The sequence below is a fragment of the Pogoniulus pusillus genome, chromosome 11 (assembly GCF_015220805.1).
Source record: "Pogoniulus pusillus isolate bPogPus1 chromosome 11, bPogPus1.pri, whole genome shotgun sequence".
In the NCBI taxonomy this organism is placed as follows: domain Eukaryota; kingdom Metazoa; phylum Chordata; class Aves; order Piciformes; family Lybiidae; genus Pogoniulus; species Pogoniulus pusillus.
Window position 1 is genome coordinate 8,509,866 of NC_087274.1, and position 23,947 is coordinate 8,533,812.

Below are 23,947 nucleotides of genomic sequence, written 5' to 3' on the forward strand. Positions count from 1 at the left end.
CCTCTGTACCACAGATAGACTGCATTGCTTAAATGAAAACTCGGCAGTTGGAAAATACAGTTCCAATACACCAGATGGATAGTATGGATTTACACCTAACTGCTTTAGAATGGGTGGAGGGCTGGGTAGAGAGGAGGGAAAGAACAGAATAAGCTGCTATATAATGCCACCTTTTCGTTTTCCTCTCCCACAACTTAATCTTTGAATCTTACTCCAGGCTCTGTACACAGTTCATCATCTTCATATATAAGCAACTTAGTGGGTTTCAAATCTAGTCTTGAATTCAGTTCTCACTATGGTAATGTCACACAATCAGGCTCCCTGTGCTCTATTTCCATTCAATATTGTATGTCAGCTCCTTTGTTCTAACATTTATTCACAGACAAAGTTAAGTACAATGTGACTAAACCCAAGTCTCTAAGGAGGGTTCCCTCTTTAGTTCTCTGCCCTTCTTCATGCTCTGTTGTGGTTCAGACCATCATCTTCATTAGACATGCAGGCAATCTGTGGAACATTTTCAATTCTTCTCTCATTCCACCTACACAGCTGTATCATGCCAAAACACTGTCATATGTACCTCTCCAAAACGATGAAATATTCCACTGCTTAAAAGCTAAACCATACGACAACAACCTACCTGTTCTTTCAGCCTGCGATATCAGCTCACACGACTGCAAAATCATTCCAAGACTGCAGAAATCCCCTTGCCCACTTCACCCCTTCCATTTGATTACTCTTCCATCTTGGTACTGAAACCCCTTCCCCCACTAAGTTTGGATGGGCAAGCCATCTTCACAGCTGGGATCTCCTATGTAGCACTTCTTCCTTTCAAGTCAGGAGTTGGAAAATTGAGTCGGTGTAATTTCTTGAGCTGTGTAGGCTACCTTGATGAATACTTTTGCCTGCAAAGCCTTTCAACATTGGTTCTGCATGTAACAGTCATCAAAATCCATGAGAATGAACCATCACCTTTGCTGTGATACAATCCTTTCCACAATGTGCCATTCTATTACAAGCCCTATGAGGAGAGGCTGAGGGAGCTGGGATTGCTTAGCCTAGAGAAGAGGAGGTTCAGGGCAGACCTCATTGCTGTCTACGACTACCTGAAGGGAGGCTGTAGCCACGTGGGGGGTTGGTCTCTTCTGCCAGGCAACCAGCAACAGAACAAGGGGACACAGTCTCAAGTTGTGCCAGAGGAGGTATAGGCTGGATGTTAGGAGGAAGTTGTTGCCAGAGAGAGTGATTGGCATTGGAATGGGCTGCCCAGGGAGGTGGTGGAATCACCATCCCTGGAAGTGTTCAAAAAAAAGCCTGGATGAGGCACTTAGTCCCATGGTCTAGTTTACTGGCTAGGGTTGGGTGCTAGGTTGGACTGGATGATCTTGGAGGTCTCTTTCAACCTGGTTGATTTATGGTCTTTCTTCTTCACTTTGCACATACAAGCATTACAATAACATCATTAGTTTCATGATGCCAACTGCCTTAATGGACAGCACATAACTCTTCTGGAGAGGAATCTAAATCAATGAAGAAAGCCAGTTCAGCCCTGCAGAAAGCTCACTGTGTGCAGCAATGGAAGAAGAGAATGCATGACATAACCTCAAGAGCAATATCTCCAGCTCCTACAGGAACAAGGTTATTCACAAGCGTGCTGTCAACCAAAGTTCTGGTGTACCTGCATTCTGATTGGCCTCCAAGCCTTGCATCTTTGTCATTACTGTTCACACTTAATTTATGTATTATTCAACACAATATATGAAAAACAAACTGAAAACAAGAAGCAAACAGAAGAATTAATTATTGCACATATTCTGCTTTCACACCACAGCTGTGATACTCACCAGCTGGTCTCATCAGTTCTCCACCCAGGCCCCTGCAAAGCAAAATCAGGAGTCCTTAGAACAGAACCTACCACAAGCAGAGTGCACTGCCTAATGAGGCAACACCCCTTAAAACCATTTCAGAATGAAAGCAGATCACAAAATACCTACAAGTCTTGAATTTGAGCAACTCTGAAACACTTCTTTTCAAGTCAACTGCATGATTTATACAAAACTTTCCTGAATATTTAGCTTTCTTCTTGCAAGAAGGCAGTCCCAGCCTTTCTGGGGTTTAACGTGATTAAGCAGAAACTGTCAAGTGTATTTTGCTTTTCTTTTCACTTGCTTGAAAAGCATTCCAGGCCTGTGGGATTTGCCATGGGACTTTTCCATCATATAGTCTCTATATGAGCATCTACCTGCCACAACTGAAAATCAGTTACATCCCATTTTTAAACAGAATCTTCATCTCTGGAACTTTAAAGTGAAGCTCCACTCACCAGTTCCTACTTCCATAAAGGTTAACTGGTTTACTTTCCTGGCAAAGTTTTCCCCCTTTTCTCTCCATCCCCTTTCTCTGCTGAAGCCCCATCCCAGGTAATTTTGCATCCATCACAAATGAGAGCATAAAAACTTCTAATGTGCCAGAAAAGGGAAAGAGACAACTCTCAAGATACTTCAGATCCTCCTGAAGTGTGTGTTACACAGCTATGGTCTCCCCAGCTTAGACTTCAGGCTTACCAAACCTTGTTATCCTGCCTGAACATTAACCTGCTTACTAATAGCACCAGGAGGAGAAGGTCTGAACTGGGCAGAAAGTGGGGAGAGGAAGAAGCCTCCTGAAATGGCAGGGCCCACTTCCATTCTTCAGTCTCTCTTGTGTCTCTGGGCAGAGACCTCATCTCATCCTGCTGAGCAATGTCTGCTGGTGACAAGGATATCCTCAAGGTGCCACGAGCAGCGCTTGGGGTGCTCTGCTCAGCGTCACCTTCTGTGGCTTAATTTTTCCATTTAATGAACCTTTGACCCCTGCCCTTCCTTTGGATATTTCCTCCTTTGACTCCTTATTCTTGTCTCCCTTTGCTTCTGCCGGAATATTTCCTCCCTGAGGTGTGCCAAACCCTTAATCACCTGTTTGCATGGCCATGCTCTGGCAGAAACTCTCAGCAAGCGGAGGAACAACAAAGGCTTTTCTGTTTATTTGCTTGGGGTTTGCTTTTTTCTTTTTTAAAAACCACTTTCTTCCCTCCTCTCCTCCTCTCTCCCCACAATAAAATTAGTAGCTATGCTCAGAAGGCAGACTTAGCAACCCAAACAACTCTTAGAACTTTGTTCTCCAATTTATTCTTTTATATGAGCTTCAAAAGCCTAAACATTTTAAACAAGTTTTTCCATTCCATGCAAGTAGGTGCCTCCTGTAACATGCACTGAAGTTTCTGACTGCTCAACAGTTTCTTTGGTTTTTCAGCTTGCACAGAGATGCCAACTCCACAATGTTCCCATTTGCCTTAGATCAGCACTTCCTTTAATTGGGAAACTTATGCTTTTGACAACCAATAGATTAAGCTCAGTGTTATATTCCACAGCTCAAGTTTATCATTGTAGGAAAGAAGCACAGAGTCCACCTCTTCAAGCTGATAAGGTCTTTGTATTATCTACCCTACCTCCCTGATTCTGACACATTGTCTGCTGCCCAGCTTTTAAAACACTTAAATTAGAATACAGAGAAGTCATGCAAGGAGTCAAGAGAGTGACAAAAACAGAAGAATCATGTGGCAAAGCCTTGCTTCGTCTTCAATGCTTCTTTTCCCCTCATTTTGTCTTCACCTATTCCATTCCTTTAGTCTGTCATACTGCAAATGAGTATAAAATAATGATCTTTTATATTTGTTTGGTGTGCAACAGAGTCTGCTGATGCAAGGATTGAGATATGGACTTCTGTCCAAACTGCAAAGCAAGAACTGAGTCATAAAGGCTTCTGCTCTCTACTTCTTCACACTGCCAATAAAGAAGTCAGGCCACTTAAAGCTACTCTTATGTTAATAATTTGCCAGCTATCCCTTCCTTTGGCATTACATCAACTCCATTTAATTTCAGAGTGTAGAGCTTCACTGAGGATTGCTGTCCCTGTGCAAGAATGAAGAATGGTGACAGTGATTTGCATGGTAAAACTTCCGCCCAACGCCGACACTATGATGGATCCTGCCTGTGAAGGCACTGCAATACCTACCTGTCCTCTGCCAAGCAAGCCAAGTTAGTTCTTGCCTAGACATCACAGTAGGGCCATCAGTGTATCTAAAATTTCTTCCCTTGCCACAACTCCTGCATGTCTCAGTTTGAAGAACTGAGAATTCTATCACAATCCTAGATCTCTCCTCAGTCAGTCAGTCTGTCAAGCACGATGTGTGTGCATCTTTCCATTAACTTTATCTCACTCTGCATATGTCACTGAATTAAAAAGATACAGATCTACTGAATCCAGAGATTCTGAATCCTGCTGTACAGTCACTATTCTCTCTTTTTGCTTCCAAAGACACAGCCACAATTACATCACATTATTTTAGGTACCTGTTTCAAGGTTTAATTATTAATTCAATTTGTAAATTGACTTGATGCAGTGCCCAGGTTCTACAAGCACTTAAGCATTCCTTCCTATGTGCAGTCCCACAGTAATGCTTCCTCTCTCCTGGAAACACCTTAGGATGAGTTACAATTTACTTGTGGAAAATATCATAAAACCATGCACAATCCCTTGTAGAATTGATAAATGGAGATAACTGACCTAAGAAGTTGGTATCTATGTTAAAATCACCTAGAATCAGAACCAGTGACAGTGCTCACTTCAGTGCCTGCAGAATTTCAGGGTACTTTTGTAGATGATTATTTTAGGAATTATTTAAAACCTGCTTGAGGAGTTCAGAATTAATCTTCAAGATTATAAAAATAATAGTGTTTAGAATTGAATAGCACCTACATTTTCATAAACATCATAAGTATCTACTGGGATAGCTCAGTAGATCCAATTGCAAATATTCAACTTCCAGGAAGCTAAGAATACCTGCTGAAAATCTCCATATGAGTAGTAATCAACTCTTTTCCATGGAACTCCTTGTCCCAGAGAGAACTCAGCTACCTTAAGAATCTCCAGATTGTACACTTAGTGGGCTCTGGAAGTCCAAAATAGCTTTTATACAAGGAAGAAAGAGATACCTCTGAGCACAGAGGAAAAGAATGTGCATTTAATGAAGCTCTTAAGATCATCCCTTGAGGGATGAACTATACCAAGCTGACAAACCCTTGTTTTTAGGATACTGTAAATTCATATGCTGACCATACACACTTTGTACTGTATCTTAACACCAGAAGAATACAGGTGAAAGCCTGTCTCTATGGAAGTAGGAGTTTTCTCAGTGACTTCAGTTAATAGCAAAATAACTTCACCTTCTGACTCTTCATAATATAATATGGCACAATCTCTCAGAACAACCTAAAAATTAAACCTGGAAGAATTGTTAAGATGAGCTTTATTGCAAGGCTGGAATTATTTGCTGATTAAGGTAATGTGCCTAAAACCCTCTTCTGTGTAGATGACTGCCAAGAAACATATTTGCCCTGAAACCATCAAGATCAGTGGCAACCTTCAAGGTTTTTAAAATGAGATGAGTTTCAATTTTGCCTAGCACCTGTTAACACCCACAGGCTACCTCACTCATTTGGAAAAGCTCAAAGTCTGAAGATGCAGGTCCAGCTGCATCAAAAATCCTAACATTGCTCATCTCACACAGCTGACAGTGTAATACATGCAGCCAGGCTCTTCATACATTACAAGAATGAGATCAGAGTAAAACTCAGCAGGCAGCACATTGCACTGACTGAATCACCCAGTGTGGGAGTCGCTACCAAACACTGTGCATCCTATCATAGCCAGCTCTGATGGGAACCCTGAAGGCCCAATAAATAGAACATTTGCTGAAACACAGAAGTACAGTGCAACCACCTGGAAGAAGCCCAGCATATCTACCTGTAACACTTCCACATCCGTCCCTGAATTATCCTGTTACCCAACTCGATGGATTAAGCTCTACACTATCAGACTGCCTACAAGAAGGGAGGTAAAAAGAATTATTCTGAACATCTCTTCAGTTGAATATTCATCAAGAACCTTCAACCAAATGATGCACTTTAAAAGAATCTGAACAGAACTGCTATTAAAAATACTTTTGATCTTGAGGACTTTTCATTTTGAGTAGCAGTACAAGGTCTTAGATAAACTACAAAACCCCATATACTAGCCATGCTGGTTTAGTGAAAGCCTAATATAAATCCAACTGAGTATTAAGACTGTGTTTAAACTGTCAGATTGTCCTCCTGTTCTAAGTAAGGCAGTTTAAGGCAAAAGATGCCCCAAGTTTTATCTTATTTTTTTATATATAAAAATAATGTTTAAAGGAAATAAAACACAGCTCAATTTTTATAACTCTCTAACCCACATAGCTCAAAGCAGGCACGACAGACAAATACTCTGTTTAAGTGGCATGGTTTGCATATGACTTGCTGTAACTAGTGCCCATTGACTACAGAAAAGCAGGCTCACTGCGCAACACTCAACTGGAAGTGCTCATGCAAGCACTTCAACCAACCAGCTCCTCAAGACAAACTAGTGAATCTAATGTGTCAGAATCAGGACTCATGGAAGGAAGTAGATGCTGACGTGCCCGGACTTGCTTTCTCCTTTTTCAGCAGACTACGGCAAACCCAGAAAAGGATTTCTCCAAGACGACAGAAAGATACTTGCATATGGAAAAAAAATAGTCATACAGCAGAGGATAGGATCTTCTACAATTAACAAACACCTCTGATTGTCTCAGCTATGATCAAAACTGAGAGACTGGGCAGTAGAACTCAAAATTTGGGCTGTGTTCTGTGCATGGCCATCACTCAAAATCAGACTAAAGACATTATAAGAGCTGCTAAACAAAGCTGGTTAATTATACAAGGGTCTTTATCACAGCACTTTGGCTTTATCTTTATTGAGGTAAAGTACCTACAGATTCAATGAAATACTAGGCATGAGGCAATCAAGAAACTCAGTCAAGACCCATTTCCCAGCTTATAATTCATAGGTTTTACAATGAATACATAAAATCACAGCATTTTTACTCTTTAGATCCTATTCCCACTTTCTCCAAGCAGCTCGATCAAAGCATCAACACCTGTTTGGTCCACAAAGCAGTTCATAAATAACTAAGCTATGTGGCCTGCTGCTTTTTGTTAATGCAGTATGAAATCTAGAAACACAAATACAAACACACAGGTTTTCAACATTCCTAGGAGATGCTGTTAGACTGAAAATTCCCAGTAGCAATTTCTCCAATGGAAATCTTTGGAATATTACGCACAATAATTACTCATCGCAAAACAAGTTTGGCTTGTTTCACTAAATGCTTGCCCAGCAATACTCAAATTGCTGGTTTGTTTTTATAACCTAGTTTATTTTTCTTGCCCTATTTTAAAATACTACATGCATAACAATATTATAAAATATGGATTATAACAGACATCTCTGTCTCAGCCTAAGGATTAGAGTAAACAGCTGTGAAGCAGTTTTGCTTGGAGTTGAATTAGAAGTCTTATCTAGAATGAAAACATTTCTGTAGGCATCTTATAAATACCATTAAGTGCAAGAAGTGCACATTATGACAAAAACAAATTACACCCAGGCTCCACCCTGACATTAAAGAATTTATGGGAGCCAAGACAGCCACCCACAAAGACACTAATATACAGTATCAGCATTAAAACCATCTGCCAGTGCAAGCTACCCTTGGAGAGGAAGTTTCTCATCAGTATGCACAACCCTCAAGAAATACATTCTGTGGAAACTAATTTTAACAATTTCTCAGAAAGATTCAGGATACAAAAACTGACATGAAAATTCTTTAAGTTAGCCATTAGACAACAAACTAATAAGGTTCACTGTTTTTTGTTGTCACGTGCAAAGAACTAAACTGCCCAAAAGCTCAAAGAACTTGACAGTAAAAGCAGAAAAAAAAGTCCTCATCCATATATACAATCATTAGGAAATGCAAGTCATTAATTACAGTTTGATTTCCTTCAATTTAGGAACAGACTCTGAAGTCACATAGCAGTTTTAATTCACATTTACTTAACAGTTACTTAAGCAGACTCCCTTTATTTCCTGGAAACTTCAATAAATAGGAAATGAAAAACAACTCAGTGAAACCTCATTTACATTTTTCATTTGGCACAAGAGTTGAAAAATTGCATCAAACCTTTTGTAATACTCTTGGCCTGCTCATTACAGGTGAAGAAAGTCATTCTAGAATTTAGACAGAAGCTCCTTTAAAAAATAAATAAACAAACTGTGGACTCATTAACTTATTCGTTAGAGGTAATTTCTATGGACCTGTTTGAACCATATGCGTCCTGCAGTACAGGTGAATAAGGGGAAAGAAATCCATTCCACACTGCTGCAGCCATGGATTACTGAGAAGGTTCTCTTTAACATTCTTTCCTTTCTTTAACTGCCTCTATCACAATACTGAGACCAGTACTTACCACTTTCCCATTAATCCAACACGCCTGTGAGTCGCACTCTCTAAGCACCACAACCATTACCAACCAACATCAGCCTCTGTAATAGGCAGGCAAAGCCAAAAGAATGCATGTGCTTGCCTGCTGATGAACCAGGAGAGACAGGCAGTCTACCCTACAGTAGGGGTAACTATTTGTGCTAACCAAAACCCCCCAGGATCCTACTGCTTCATTACTTCTAACCAATGCTTCCCAATAAGAAAATCCATTTTCTTACCTGTACAACTGACGACTGCAAAGCTGAGGGGAGAAAACAAAAACCAACCAAGGTTAATATCAGCAGAATTTGCTTGATGCAAGTGTTTCCTTTTATCCTGCTCTCATGCTATGTCTGTATACTGTGAGCTAAGCAACACTTGATTTTAAAAATAATATTCAACAGAAAAATAAACTTCTGTCTACCCCTTTGAATTTTACATTCAAAGAAAAGAAATTTACCATATTCATAAAGCACTCATTTTAATTCCAAATCCTAGCTGCTCCTACATGTACCTTGAAAGCTAGTTTTTTGAGTTTTTTTTTTAATATTTTTGCCTCCATGGTTCATCCTTTTAAAATGTTGATATGCTGCAGTGTCTGAAAAGTGAAAATGTCAGCTACAGATTAAACTTTTAAAAAAATAAACAAGAACAAAAATCAAATGTGACTGAAAAACATTATCTCGTTGCAGTAGGCCACCTCCAAAACTCAGAGATGATCAACTTCGTGCATTAAAAAAACCCAAATCCATATTTTTTTAAATGAAAGAGTTCACACCAACTTTGCAGGTCAAATAGAAAGAACAGATAACAGCAGAAAGCAGAAATATCATAATGCATTAAGGCCAGTGCAACACTACAGACACTGCTGATCAAGCCTGCAGGGTTTTGAATAAAAGAAAGTTAAACAAAGGCAAAGATGTCATCTCAACCTGCTTTTTCCCTTTGCACAGAACTAAGCAAGCACCTATGTACTTGCAAGCATAATAGGGAAATGCTGAAGCCTGGATTGGGACTAAAGGTACTAAAGATCCTGCAGAAAAAAAAAGTAGCAGTGTGAATAGTGAAGTATTGTTTGTCCCATAAGGTGAAGAGTCAAAAAAAAGCAACCCAGCAACTTGGGATGACTTAAAATTAAAGGGACAGGTTGGGCAAAATAATTTCTGTAGAAGTGTTCTAAATTGCTATGAGCAGGACAAAACTTTGAAATACAGAGCATGACTTCTGAGGCATGTAAACAGGTAAATTATGGATGCAAGGATTTAGCAATGAAATCCCAAAGGACAGAGAAATAATAAAAAGGAGAGAACGGATTCACTGGGAGACCTCTCAAGCATGGTCACTTCTAGGCAATGGCCACACATCTATCTGCAAGGCACTGATTGTGTAGGTGCATAAAGGGAGAAGAAATAGAAGGAGACAGAAAAACAAAGCCAAAACTCATGCAGAGGTGCAGCATAAAAGTGTCTGGGCTAAAAAGCTGGCAGAACAGGAACTAGAAAATTATACAGGACTAAAATGCATGGTCAAGGACATGAAGCTATCTCCAACAGCCTGGAGCTTATGTCCAAATTCCTGTGAGATTGTTTATTTTAATCAAGGAGAAGAGAACCTGGGGAACAACTGCCTTAATAGTAAATGTCTGTTTTTAAAACAATGCAACATAGCAGGTAAAATACAATTATATTTGCTACAAACCTCTTGATGGATTTGTTTAAGTCCCTCCAATGATTTCTCATTGAAATAATATGTGATAGATCTGTGAAGGTATAAAAAAATTGTAAGCTTGATGTCCTAATCATGCTATAATATTTTTTTCCCACAAATATAGTGCACTTTCAAAAACAAATCATTTCCAAAACAAAAGAAATATGTAATATTTAACTTTAAATAGCTAAGCAAACATATTAGCATGAGCTGTTTCTTCATCATGCAACTAATTCTTAAAGGATTTGTTAATAACACAAATAACCCTTCTTAGCTCAGCTGCAGTTTTGGATTCCAACACTTCTGTGATTGCTCCAATTTCAAGTACTTCCTACTACTAAAAATGCTCTGCATTTTCTTCTCTCTCTTTTCAATATACTTGGAAAATAAAATATTACCACAAATGCTTTTGACAGACACTGCTAGCAAATACAATTCCTATTTGTCAATAATTAAAGCCATAACAACGAGTGCATGTTTTTAATATCTGTTTCTTGACATCATCTCGGTGTATTTGACTCATACAAACTATGAGGGGCCTGGAACACAAACCCTATGAGGAGAGGCTGAGGGAGCTGGGGGTGTGCAGCCTGCAGAAGAGGAGGCTCAGGGCAGACCTCATTGCTGTCTACAACTACCTGAAGGGAGGCTGTAGCCACGTGGGGTTGGTCTCTTCTGCCAGGCAACCAGCAACAGCACAAGGGGACACAGTGTCAAATTGTGCTGGGGGAAGTATAGGCTGGATGTTAGGAGGAAGTTCTTCTCAGAGAGAGTGATTGGCATTGGAATGGGCTGCCCAGGGAGGTGGTGGAGTCACTGTCCCTGGAGATGTTCAACAAAAGACTGGATGAGGCACTTAGTGCCATGGTCTAGTTTACTGGCTAGGGCTGGGTGCTAGGTTGGACTGGATGATCTTGGAGGTCTCTTTCAACCTGGTTGATTCTATGACACCATGGAATTGGTTAGACATCATCACTAGATATCTTTGTGTGACTGTATCATAATGTTCTCAGAAGTAAAATTTAAAAAAAAAGGTTAATTGGAGAGTAATTATCCAACTTCTAGAATGAAAATGAGCCCCAAAGTCTGCTTTGTATCTATGGCTCCTCCAGAACTGTATTTACTTTCAGTGAAGTTTGCATTAGAGAGTCTTATTTTCCACTGCCTTGATCTTAAACAGAACTCATCCCAATTTAAGTCATACTAATGAAGAATTCTACCTTTTTTCACATGGTTCTTGTGAAAGAAAAAGTAAATTACTCATTTCTTTAATGACAACATTAAAGCAAATACTTCTCCAAATAAATCCTGTCAATTATTCTGTCTACATCACCCACATGTAATAGGTGTGCTTGTGCACATATACCCAGAGATACATCTCTGGATCAGCAGCAGCAATTAAATCAGTTCAACTAAATAAGCTGCTTGAGGAGATGTTTCTCTAATACTGAAGACAAAACCTGCTGTCCTCTTCCCAGGAATACAGAGCACTTCTGGGGAGTAAGGGGTTTAACCTACCCTAGAATTTCAACTTTGAACTCTCCAAGTAAGGCAGCAAATGATCTCACTTTCCTGAGGATGAATTTAGATGTAAGTTTCTAACATCAGTGAATAAAATATGGAAGTTTGGATCAAAACAAACAAAAATTCAATAGAAAAACTTCAGTCAGGATAGACATTTCCATAATTATATTCAGGAAGCTTTCAATAGAGCAGACATGAAAGGAAAAATCTGTATTAAAGATAATCTTGCATTTATACCTGTTATTCTCTTCTGCTAGTTTACACAGGGCATGGGTAATCTCAGCACAGGCAAGAATTGCCCCATGGCGTATGTGCAGATCTGTGCCCACTGATAAAGGCAAAAGGCTTGGCAAAACTGAAAGAGACCAAATAATTACTCCTTTTTTTCTCCAAACAAAGCAGAATTACAGATCACAGTTCTAAATGTCTGCCTAGAAATAACATAGGAAAATATTTTTTGGATAGTCAGGCAAATATATCTGGTCATGATATGAACACCAAGTTTTAAAAAGGTATGAAAATTCCAACAAAACATAGCAAACCAGACCGAGAAATTTTGTACTCACAACTACCTCTCTGGAGTAAATCAAATAACATACTTGCTAATAAGCATTGGGCTGGCTGAGCAGTGAGGGAAATAAGGCCTGTACTTCTATGGAATTCTACTGCCGTGTAAACTGCCACCTTGTCAGTCCCATACAGGGAGCCCAGGTAAGAGCTGTTACTACAGGTTCACCCAGGAGTCAGCTGCTGTCTCTCAGCCCTATTAAAATGCAGCTAACACCGCAGAATCTTGAGTGGCCACAGCAAAGGATCCTGGATTCAAGCTGAGGAGCATTTGATTACACACACCCCAGCCAAAAAGGAATCCTTCTGAAGATGTCAGACTGGACAAGACAAAACAGATCCCCCCACCTTTGACGCCATCAAAGCCATATCAACAAAGCAAAAGCCAGGAATTCAAAGGCTGGATTGTTGCAACAGAACTACGCCCACTTATTCATCCCACAACTGGAAGGGTCCAGCATAGTCAGATAACTCAAGTCCAGTTTCCAGTGAAAAAAGAAGCAATAAAAACCACCTGGCAGTATTTTATGGTCCTTGCATAACATCTGAACAATCCTAAAGCTGTTGGTGTCACTACATTGTGCCAAGTTGTAGAGGAAATCTAAATTTTCATTAAGTCAAGGTGCATGTTTAAAATCTTCTTAACACATTTTTGCTACCTAAGCTACAAAGCTTGGCTTGGCACACTACACAAAATTCATTTCTTACCTACCCACATTTGCCATGTATTCAGGAGCCTGTGGAGTGAGGTTATGCAGAGCTTTGGTTGAAAGTTCTCGAATAACACTGAGAAAGCAGAAAAAAAGGCATTTTTGGATTTGTCTGGGTTAGTCTTTCAGCAGAAGCAATATAGTTAAAAATAAGGACGTGAGGAAGTGACTCCTGGTTCCTGACCAAAATAAAGACTCCAGTAATATTAAAGATGACAGGATTTTCTGTCCATCCAGTGCTTCCCATCCTCAAAAAAGCCAACAAAACTCAACAGTGGACCAAACAGACAGCCTACAGCTAGCTTTTAGCTATATGAATAGAAGTTATTGCTGAAAGAGACAAAGAAAAACCTAAGTGTGGCTAGTAGAACCTAAGGGCTCATTCTATGCATTGGCAGGGATGCTACAGTAAACTACTATTATTTCTCATGATGCAAACTACTATCAGCACTGATCTAATCTCATTCAGGTTACATGTACACATTTTAATCTTTGTGAACACTGAATATGACTAAGCACCATCTCTATGCCTGAAATCTACTTTAATTATGATAATTGTATGGTGATGGTGTTTACCCCTCACATACACTGTACACTATATAAACCTGTTTTATTAATCTATTAAGAGATTGAGGTCAAAATTCAGACACGTTTTAAGTGACAATATGGTAGGTAGATGTAGAAGGCATCAACTCCTACTTGTCCACTTTCCTTCAGTCAATTGCTACTGCAAGCTAGTAAAAAAATCACCCATCAAAGCATGAGATGCAGAATAATCAGGAGACTTTATGCACTTACCTATCCCAGTGGTTAATCTTCATGTTAACTAAATGATCGATCATTGGCTGTGTATACTCAGGGAATCCAGCAATATAGACACTGAAAAACAAATGCCCATAGAAAGGGGTCAGATTCAACATCTGTGTCCATTTTAACACAACCTACTCCAAAGATTTATATCCTTCAATTTTAAAGCAACTAAACCAAAAATTACTACAAGGCTTCTCCTAAATGAGATGCAGCTGAATGAAACAACTCAAATATTTAATGAAACATTGAAAATTATTAAACAAACAAAAACGTTGAATCACATCTGTAGAAATTCCAGATTCTTTATAAAAACTACTCTACATACACAGAGATCTCATCAACATCAATAAATATCTGAGAGGTGGGTGTCAAGATGAAGGTGCCCATCAATAAGACAAGGAACAGCAGATATAAGCTAGGACACAGGAGGCTCCACCTCAACATGAGGAGAAACCTTACAGTGAGGGGGACAGAGCACTGGAACAGGCTTCCCAGAGGGGTTGTGGAGTCTCCTTCTCTGGAGATTTTCAAAACTTGTGGCTTGTGGGCTGCCCAGGGAGGTGGTGAAGACTCTGTCCCTGGAGGTGTTCAAGAAAAGACTGGATGAGGCACTTAATGCCATGGTCTAGTTGACTGGATAGGGCTGGGGGACAGGTTGGACTGGATGATCTTGGAGGTCGCTTCCAACCTGGTTGATTCTATGATTCTATTGTATGGCTCCTGTGCAGCCTGCCTTAGGTGATCCTGCTTTCGCAGGGAAGGTTGGGCTTGATCTTTCAAGGCCCCTTCCAGCCCCTAACATTTTGTGATTCTGATGCAACAAAGCTTGACAGCAACAAAAAGCAAAAATAAAATATTCAATTCCCATTGTTATATTGTAGAAAATCTAGATGTGGATAGTAACTACTTCAGACTGGAGAAACTTATTACTGTTATAATCTCCACCAGACAGTATAACTAAGTTACGGATGAAATATGCTACATTTTCATAACTGTCTGAAAATGCATGTGGCTTTTCAATTTGTGCTTTTGAAAAATCAAACACACAACAAAAAAAGTTAAAAGCTGCAAAGTTAAGACCTATGATCATAGAATCATAGAATCAAGCAGGTTGGAAGAGACCTCTGAGATCATCCAGTCCAACCTAGCACCCAGCCCATGTTAAGGAACATTAGAATTCATCACCAAGGTGGCCCATTTAACTGCTTAACTTGACAGCCACACTTGGTTTATGACCTTTAGAAGCATCAACTATTGAAAGTTCAAGTCAGCAGAAGTGAAATGTTTTTCCTTAGAAAGTTAACCAACCAGTAGATGTTTGTGTCCAAACAGCATGCACAAAGGGATGAAATTAAGGACACATGGACTACCTTAATTTCACCTTTTTGTATCTTTGGAAAGATTAACTGCCCAACCATAATAGTGTTCCACTAATATATGGCTGTGTACTTAGAAGCAAAACAAAGACAACAGACAAATACTGCTGCATGTTACCACATTAGTATCTAGGCAATTCATCAGCAGAGTAGGAATCCTTAAATCCACAGCACAGACCTCAGTCACTCGAGCCAGTAGAGAGTATGGAAACACTATCTACTACTGCTGTGACCCCTAGAGAGGGGTTAGACAGTTGGTTTAATTGATTGTTGATGACAGCAGAGAAATGATAAAATTCACTGCCCTTTGGTTGCTTTCCCTGTTCTGGAAGAACATATAATAATAGAGATTTCCTTTGTACTTTTTGGGTCCTAGTGTGAGCATTCACCACTCTTTCCAGCCATTTTCTGGTGAACTTCCTTGCCCAGCTAATCAAATCTGATCTCTTGGGCCATGTCTGTAACTTAATCCCACTTTCAGTTTTAGTTTATAACTACTTTTAATTACAGCCCTCATCTTTTGTACCCTGCTGAGTAACTAGTCTTCCTGATACAATGGCAATGTTGCTGGTAAAAGTCTTTTCTCTCACTCTAAATTCTGCTTTTATCAAGCACAGAACTCCTGGAAGCACACAATCTCTTTCCTCCCAGTTCATACAAAATGGGTTTCCACCACCTTCCATCTTGAGAAACAGATCATGAGATTTGAGCTGAATCCTCCAAAGAACATCGGCAAAAAATGCAAATGAGCATCCAAGTGTGGCCAATGTGCATTCAAAGTCAGATTTGAAACTACAGATTAGGAGATACTGCCTCTTTACAGGAATATATATTTAAAAATCAAATTCAGCTGTAGAAGTTGACACATCTTTTTGGAGCTTTTATTGCTCACAGGAATCTAGCAGTACCAACCTCCACACCTACACAGCTTCCTTTCGCACAGCAGCATTACGCACAAAGTGTCCTAGGACTGTTTTATCTGGGTGGGGAAAGGACAGCTGAAGATTCTAGATCTGGAATACGAACCTCAGGCAGCTTATTCCAGCTATATAAACAATGACACCACCTTAAGCCATACTGATCAGAAAGGTCCGTTTTTCCAGCTACATCCTAAACGATACACAGTTTCTACGCACTCAGATATATGATCATGCACTTTTCCTTTGATGTTACTCAGACAAAAATAAGGAAATAATTAAGTAGTGACATACATAATTACCTCTTACTCAATGAGCAAAGTGGGGGAAAACTTTGAAAATATGAAGAATGATACAACAAATACTTCACAAAGAAGAGTTTGATTATTAACACAGAATATAGTTTCAAGAAATCACGCTGCTAACAGCGTAAAGAATTTGCTCTTTTATTCTTTCTGTTGCACAATTTAAAGAGGAGTGAGAGAGAGAATTCAACACTAAAATTATTTTCACTATGTAAGCTTGAAAAATCAAACTAAAAGGAGCAACAAATATGCATTTGAAACGAAAATTAAAAGTTAACAATTCAGCTCTCAAAAAGTAAGGAGAACATAATTAGCCTCCAAGGTAAAATTATAAAAGAGAGAAACTAAAAAGTGCTCTTTCAATTATTACTGTGAAGACAGAAAATGAAGTGCTTCTTCCATTTTGACTATTTTCAATCTTATACCAGTACAAAATGGCAGGTTCAAAAAAGGCACTGATGTTCAGTGGCTCCAGAGCCTCATCAAATACCAGGTCCATGCATTTCCCCAGCCCAGTAGGTGAGAGCTTTAGGGAAGAGTGTAGGAGGAGGGTGTGGACCCCAGAAGGAACAACAGGAGGTAAATGGTGAAGATATGGACAGACTGCAAGCGATGATGCACAAAAGGGACAACATAGAAGTGGCCAGATTAAAAAGAGAGGACAGAGAGGTCCACTACAAGTTGTTTGAGTCACAAAGCTGGCAAGGGAGCATCAGCCATTAGATGTGTTTGCTATTTCTATTCCCTAAGAATGTAATCTCCTCAAGCCTTTCCAGTCTGCTGCCTTCTGAGCAACATGCAGCTCCACAGGGCAATTTACCTGACCTGTCCTAAAGCGGTCTGAATCACCTTCTGTTGGTGCCTGTCTCTGCATTGGCTATGGAGAGAGGCCAGACACCTAGGCTAGACTGTCTGCCTTAGACAGGCAAAGTTAGAACCCAGCCCTGAGTCTTTTTCATCTTCTCACAAGGAAGTGCAGTCTTATGTTCATTTTAGTCACCCTGTACACCCAGCTTGACTCTGAATTCCCCTGACTTCAGCACTGCTGTATGCTGAGATAGCTGACCAGAACAGAAGGCAGCATTCCAAGACAAGCCACTGAACTGCAGCAGCAGCAGCACACCAGTTTTGGTATTTCCCACTATGTCCTTACAGACTCCATGCTGCAGTGATCACTTTGTTTTTTCAAACACTTCTGCACATAGTGGTCAGATTTTCACTGAAAAATATGAGCACTCAAGTTAAAGGGCCATTCACAGATCAAAAATTCATCATGTTGTGCAAGGTGTTTTTATAAATGGATATCTACCTTTTTTTTTTACCCCTCAGAGTCTGCCATCATAGCAGCCTCTCTTTTCACAACTCTCCAAAATCCCCTCAGACCTCTCTAATCTTGACCATCTTGGACAGTTTTGTGACACCTTCAAATACTGCTTCTTGGCTGCTGCTCCTTCCACACTGACAAGAAAATCATGGTCACGTTTTCACCATGTCTTACACATAATAAGGAGTTTGGTGCCCAAATAATTTATTCAAAGTCAACAGTAATAAATGTCATGTTCAGTGAGGTGAAACAATCAGACAAATATTAGGTAAAAGAGGTTCCATATGTTTAGGAATACTAATGCTTGGAAACTTACCTTATAGTCAGATAACAGTTAGCTCTGTTACCAACAGCAAAGTAATCAGCTGCAGTTAGAATGTCTATGCCATGTGGAAATGTGCCCTATAAATATCATAGTGTAGAGGGGAAAAAAAAAAAAGAAAATAGGAAAATTTCAATTTAAAATGTAAAACACTTTCTAAATAGGCAACATGATTGATAACAAACCTCCTACAACATTCCAAGCACTGAAAAAGCACAATTTCTAATTTACAGCAAAATGAACTGTACTAAAGACATAAAGGACAATGGATGTATAAACAGCACAATCCCTGGCTTCACTTACAAGTCAGTGATAAACAGTCCCAGGCTAAAGCAGCAGCTAATAAGCTATGCAACAGCTCTTAACTCCTTCAAGTCAAATCCAGATATATCTGGTGAATGCATGACTAGGTATGCACATGGAAATTATTTCTCCAGAACAAGGTTCAGCTAAATGTAAACATGTTTTCAGTTTATATGAAGCAACAAGTATCTGCTGTGAGTTTTATGAAGCACAGAACTGGAGATTTAGGCACCAAGAAATGTATCACACACAGGCATTCAATTATTTCTATTTACAGATGTATTTTATGATTTATTAATGAACTAAAAATGGGAGGTTGTTTGGTTTTAAAAAGAACAAAGTCCTAATACTTCCCAGCAAAGTCTGAAACATTTAATTCTATATAACAATCACACTTCAGACATCACTGCTCAAAAACTTCTGGTTATAGAAGACAAATTATCTTCCTAAATACACAGTTGCTACCTAAAAAATTGCCTTTTTACATAAGCAATACAATTCAGAGAGTCAAAATTTTGATTGGCTCTGATTGATTTAACACAACATTATGCAGCAAGGCTGTTTTGGAATGGAGGAGGCAGCACAGCCTCCACAAACCATAATTAAATCCAAATGGAAACCAGCCAACTGAAAGACACCAGGCTCACTTACAACAGGGACAATCATATGATATTTAAGCACCAAGGCTATGTGGAAGTACAGGTTCTGGATATGATACAGTTTTGTTTGTTTACAGGTCACTCATCCTCTTCATATATAGGATACAGCCATGCAAAAATAGTAGAAAATATCTCTAGATCTGAGCCTGAATAATTAAAGAAGTATATACTACAAGCAGCAGGAAGCTGTCAGCTACTACTGCACAGGTTTTGTTTTGGGAAGCATAAAGACAAAAGTTTAACCAAAAAAAAAACCAACCAAAAAGCCACCCAAAACCCTGGAACCTGAATGAACCAAGAAGGATGGATAGAATATTTAGGGCTTATCCAAGAGACCTGCTCAAAAGTGAAGTGGTGCCCTCTTAAAAAGTCTACTGAAACAGTGATTAGAGAGAAAAATGTACACACAAGAAATCTCTCTGTCCGATTTATAGCCAAATGTCAAGGCATACAATGCAATATGTAAGAATGGTGAAATCACAGCTAAACAATTTCAATCCAAGCTGTCAGTTGGACTTTGCTATTTATTACTTGGCTTAAGTGTGCCACTTTGATGCCATCTCACGGAAGGTCATAGTGCCACAGTGTGTCAGTGAGACAGCAAAATTAATGACACCAAGTTCATGAGTACAGAGGTCACAGCCCAGGGGAGAGACAGACTTCAGAGGAAAAGCTAACAGCTTCTACTCTGTCAGAACACTTAGAATTCTTTTCTCCAATATAAAAGCTTGTCCTACTAGAGGATTGTGAATTTCTCATGATTCAGGCTTTTTAAAAAACCCAAACATCAAAATGTGTCTAAGTTTCCATTTCCATTTAGTGTAAGTTACAGTGTGTTCTTTGCAGTGTGATACAGTTCTTTCTTTGAAGCCATAAAAGCAAGCTCTTGGGTTCAGGACATAGTTGAACTGTGAAGGTGAAGCAGGGAGGAACCAGGAAGTAAGTGAGGTCAAGTTTGTCCTCCACCTATTTAGCGCCAGCATTGTTACTTCTGCTAAAGAAGGTGGTTTAGTTCCTTCCAAGTCAGGGATCAGGTGCTTTTAATACACCACAACCAGGGAAAAACTACTGAGGTTGTATCTATTGCTTTAGTAACCTTTTTCTAGGCAAGAAAGAATGGTATAGTAAATAAAACTTCTGAAATTCTACAGGAACTAAGTGGAGACTGATGCCACACAAACACTTACTGTTTCACTGCAAACTCCTTAAAATGCCAACAGAGAAGCTCAAGTAGTTGTGTGTTCTATCAGCACTGACATTTGAATCACGGGTCAAGGTAGAATCACTACTGCTAAGGAAACATTTTGGTTGTGAACTAACACAGACTGTACTCCTTCAACTAAGAAATAAAAAACTCCACAGAATGTTTGCTACATGGAAGCAGTTTAAACCCTGCAGCACTCAAGAGCCCTAGCTCACCTGGAACTGGAGTCACACTGAGGTGTTTACTTCGTTCAGTACCTCACTAAGTGGAATCAGGTGGAGTTGCTGAGTGATGACTAAACCTCTCCAGGGCAGTAACTACAGACCCAGGGAAGAATCATACTGCCTTCTACTTATCACAGACCCAGTTCAGTCAGGTCACCAAAGATACCTACATTCTTTCCTTCTAGTCCTCTTGCATGTTTCTCTGCAATTAACCTAATTCTACCTAGAAATACACACAACAGTTACAGATCCATTGCTCTAAAGGAATAATGTTACAGAGATCTTCAGGAATGGTATCAGCTAGACAACATTTAAACAAAAATCCCTTAAAGGAACTAGAGTACTACAAATAAAACTCACATCTCAGGTCAATATTCCACAGGAACTGGTTTGCTGGTAACAAAAATAATTATTTTGTGACATGCTTTTATTCAATTTCCCTGAAGCCACAGAGTCCAAGTTTGATTTTTAGGCACTGTACATTTACAGTAACCTCCAAGGCACTAATGAATGAAGATTCAGGAAAGTTACCATACCTGTCTCCCAACATTCTCCTGGAAGGCAGCCTGAGGAACAGAGAACAAACATAGCAGAACGAGTCAGGTTTGCTTTTTGATAAACACCAGATGATGAATTCAAAACACACAACAATATAAATGACCCATGGCTTTTCTTTTTTAAATAAAGTAAGCTTTGTCTGTAGAACAAGCCCACAGGGCTTTTCTGTTTCTGCATCTCCATGTTCTGGTGTTCTTAAAGCTGTATGTTGCATGACAGCAGTTTAAGACTTACTAGTAGTAAAACAGTCACGCCCATGAGAGTGCTTTTGGAGCAGTGACACAAGGCTTTGCACTGGAATTGAAAGTCAACACCTGCAGACAGCAGTGACTATTTCAACATAATTTGCTAATAGCAGGCAAAGTTTGATTCTCTGTCAGTGAAAATTCAGACAACAAAAAAATACTGTGAAAGCAGTACTCATTTGCAAGATACACATCTTGAAGGACACTGAAATACTGAAATTCTCTGGATATTTCTCTATGGAAATGTCATTCCATCCACAAACACACATCTCCAGAAAGGGATGGCACTTGTCACCTGACGATTTGTATTTAACACACAGGGGGAAGTCCCAAACTTCACTGAAAATGCCACAAGAATTTTGACAGAGAGAGCTTCTTCTGTACCTTCCACGTACAGTACACATGTGGTAATCCACCTGTACAAACCAAAGGTTAAGTTGGCTCAGCAAGATCTCACAGTGTGCATGTGGAGCAAACGCTGCCAGAACACAGGTGAAGCAAAGGCTGCTGCAGCCAGAGTCTCCTGGTGCGCCTGTAAGGTTATGTCTCCTCGGGATAATGACCGCGGTTCCTGTCGACTTGCCCAGGCTAGTTCAGCTCCTGCTTGCAGCGTATCCATTGCAGGACACGTAGCACTGGTTGACTCAAAACCACTTACCCACCACCACGGCAGGTCCTGGAGCCCACCTTAGCCTGCTCCTAGTCACAATGCCCCTGAGCTAACCAGTTTAAGGACCGCCTCGGGCGGAGCCGCGTGGGCTGTGTGCCACAGTGCCGGCAGCGCAGATACACCCTTGGGCAACACATAAATCAGCCCCGGAACAGGAACCCCGAGCCGCACCAAAGCCCTGCGCCTCTGCTTTATTGGGTGCTGGAGCCCAGCTTCTGGCACGGGGTTTGCTCGCTACCCACCTCTCTGCCAACACATGCTCCCACTGAGCATTTACCAGAACATAGTTTCAAGTCACCCTGCATAATTTATTCATTTTTTCTTTACACATTAGCTTTAAATCCTTTTTTATGCTATTGAGACCTTTTTACTCAGCACAGAGATGTCTCAGCAAGAGTGATGCTCTCAACTATCATATCCAAGAGATTTAGTAGTTTAACCACTGCTCAGACAAGTGCCTTAATGAGACAAAATCTGTAAAGCCTGTTGTTTGGTTTTCTTTGTTAGGTCAGAAACTTGGATCACCAAACAATGTAAAGCTGGTCTCAAACCAGTGAAAGTTTGATTCCACTTAAAATACAGCTGTGGGCAGAGGACTCAAATATGCTGTGGTAAAATCACTGTCTCTAGGCCTCTATCCATCTATTTTCCAATGCTGCAGCAGAACAGCTATGATAGACAAAGATTTCACAAAGCTTCACTTAATGTAGGAATTACTAAATTCTACTGCTGTTTCACCACTTCTTAACTCCCTTAGAAAAAATAAAACCATGAAGATGGAAGAAATAGGCCAGCAGCATGACAAAAACATTTAGCATTCATCTGATGTAGTCTAAACATCCAATTTACATGTTAATTTGCATCTAATTGATTAGTTTATCTATAAAAAGCATCCAACTTTAACCACTGTTTGCAAAGAGAGAGATTATTATTGCCTTATTATAAATATATTTGTCAATGATTTCAATGTGATAGCCTTGGAGGAAAAAATAATTGGTTATAGGGTCTGACATTTATGTTAAGAACTTACAATTCACAGAAGTATGAAGAGAATTATGGTAACTAGCAGGTTCCTGCATACATAGCTCAGTAGCCATAATATTTTCCAGTTACAGACTAAAACCATATAGCGACTTGTTCTACAGCTGGTTGTGTAGGTTAAGAGAGGCTCAGATACACCACCACAAATCTCTTTCAAGTTCAGCACTGCGGTTGTGCATTTAAAGAAAAAGCTTCTGCAAATGAGTTTTCAGCCAACCATGAGGAACTATACTGTGAAACCCAGGATATTCAAATGAAATCAGGAAAAGTCCCCAAAGGAATGTAAAAACAGAACTCCAGAGACACAATGCACATTCCAGCTGTGACATTTAAACACGTCACTGTTCTAGAACAGCATTCTTAACCCAATTTTAGCAACAAAAATGTGATATGGTAAATTATTCTTCCTGGGTCTGAAGGAGCATGTTCCTCAGAAGAAGTTACAGGGGATACCATCCCCCTGATTTTATTGTGGGAAAGCTTTTTGAGAGACAGGAAAACAGCACTATGTAAATCATGAAACCTATTGTTCATCCAAGTGAAAAGGCCATTTTCTAGAGCTCCTGTCACGTCCACAGAATTCCTTCTTTGTTCCTTAAACAGTCTTTTACTGTTTCACAAGAGATTTCTCTTCATAATACTTAGGAAATTTTCAGTAACTGGAACCTTTACTATTTCAATTATACTTTCAAACAACTGCAAATTCCTAAAGCATTTAAATTGTTTTGTTAATATTGCTTTTTCATTTTTCATGCAATCCTCTTCTGGAGATGGAAAAAGTGGATGTAAAGGTCCCAATTTAAAGATTCCTTGACATCAGAACCAAGATGACCAAAGAGTCATTTGTGGGGTTGGGTTTTTTTTTGCTTTCATATAAAACCTGAAGAAAAAAAAATAAGACTTTTTCTATGTTAGGCTTTAAAAGCTATCAACCAGGAAGACAAAAAACAGCCTGTCTTTAAGATGTCAGAGCTGAATGGAGCCCAACTCGAGATCATTAATTCATGCAATGATTCCTTATAATGATTATTCATGAAAGAGTTGCATAAGTCAGCTCAGGATGCTTTT

General features: G+C 39.5%; 1 protein-coding gene across 3 annotated transcripts in view; it reads right to left on the minus strand.

The window, feature by feature from the left end:
- The window catches only part of TBCD (tubulin folding cofactor D), a 126,382-nt gene that overhangs the window by 38,822 nt on the left and 63,613 nt on the right, over positions 1-23,947 (minus strand). For all 3 annotated transcript variants that reach the window (XM_064150861.1, XM_064150862.1, XM_064150863.1), the window contains 8 exons: positions 20,902-20,931; positions 17,970-18,055; positions 13,720-13,800; positions 12,924-12,997; positions 11,882-11,999; positions 10,112-10,172; positions 8,653-8,675; positions 1,842-1,873 (listed from right to left, as the gene is read on the minus strand). In XM_064150861.1, coding sequence (XP_064006931.1) covers positions 1,842-1,873; positions 8,653-8,675; positions 10,112-10,172; positions 11,882-11,999; positions 12,924-12,997; positions 13,720-13,800; positions 17,970-18,055; positions 20,902-20,931 — 505 coding nt within the window. The remainder of the gene's footprint in view (positions 1-1,841; positions 1,874-8,652; positions 8,676-10,111; positions 10,173-11,881; positions 12,000-12,923; positions 12,998-13,719; positions 13,801-17,969; positions 18,056-20,901; positions 20,932-23,947) is intronic.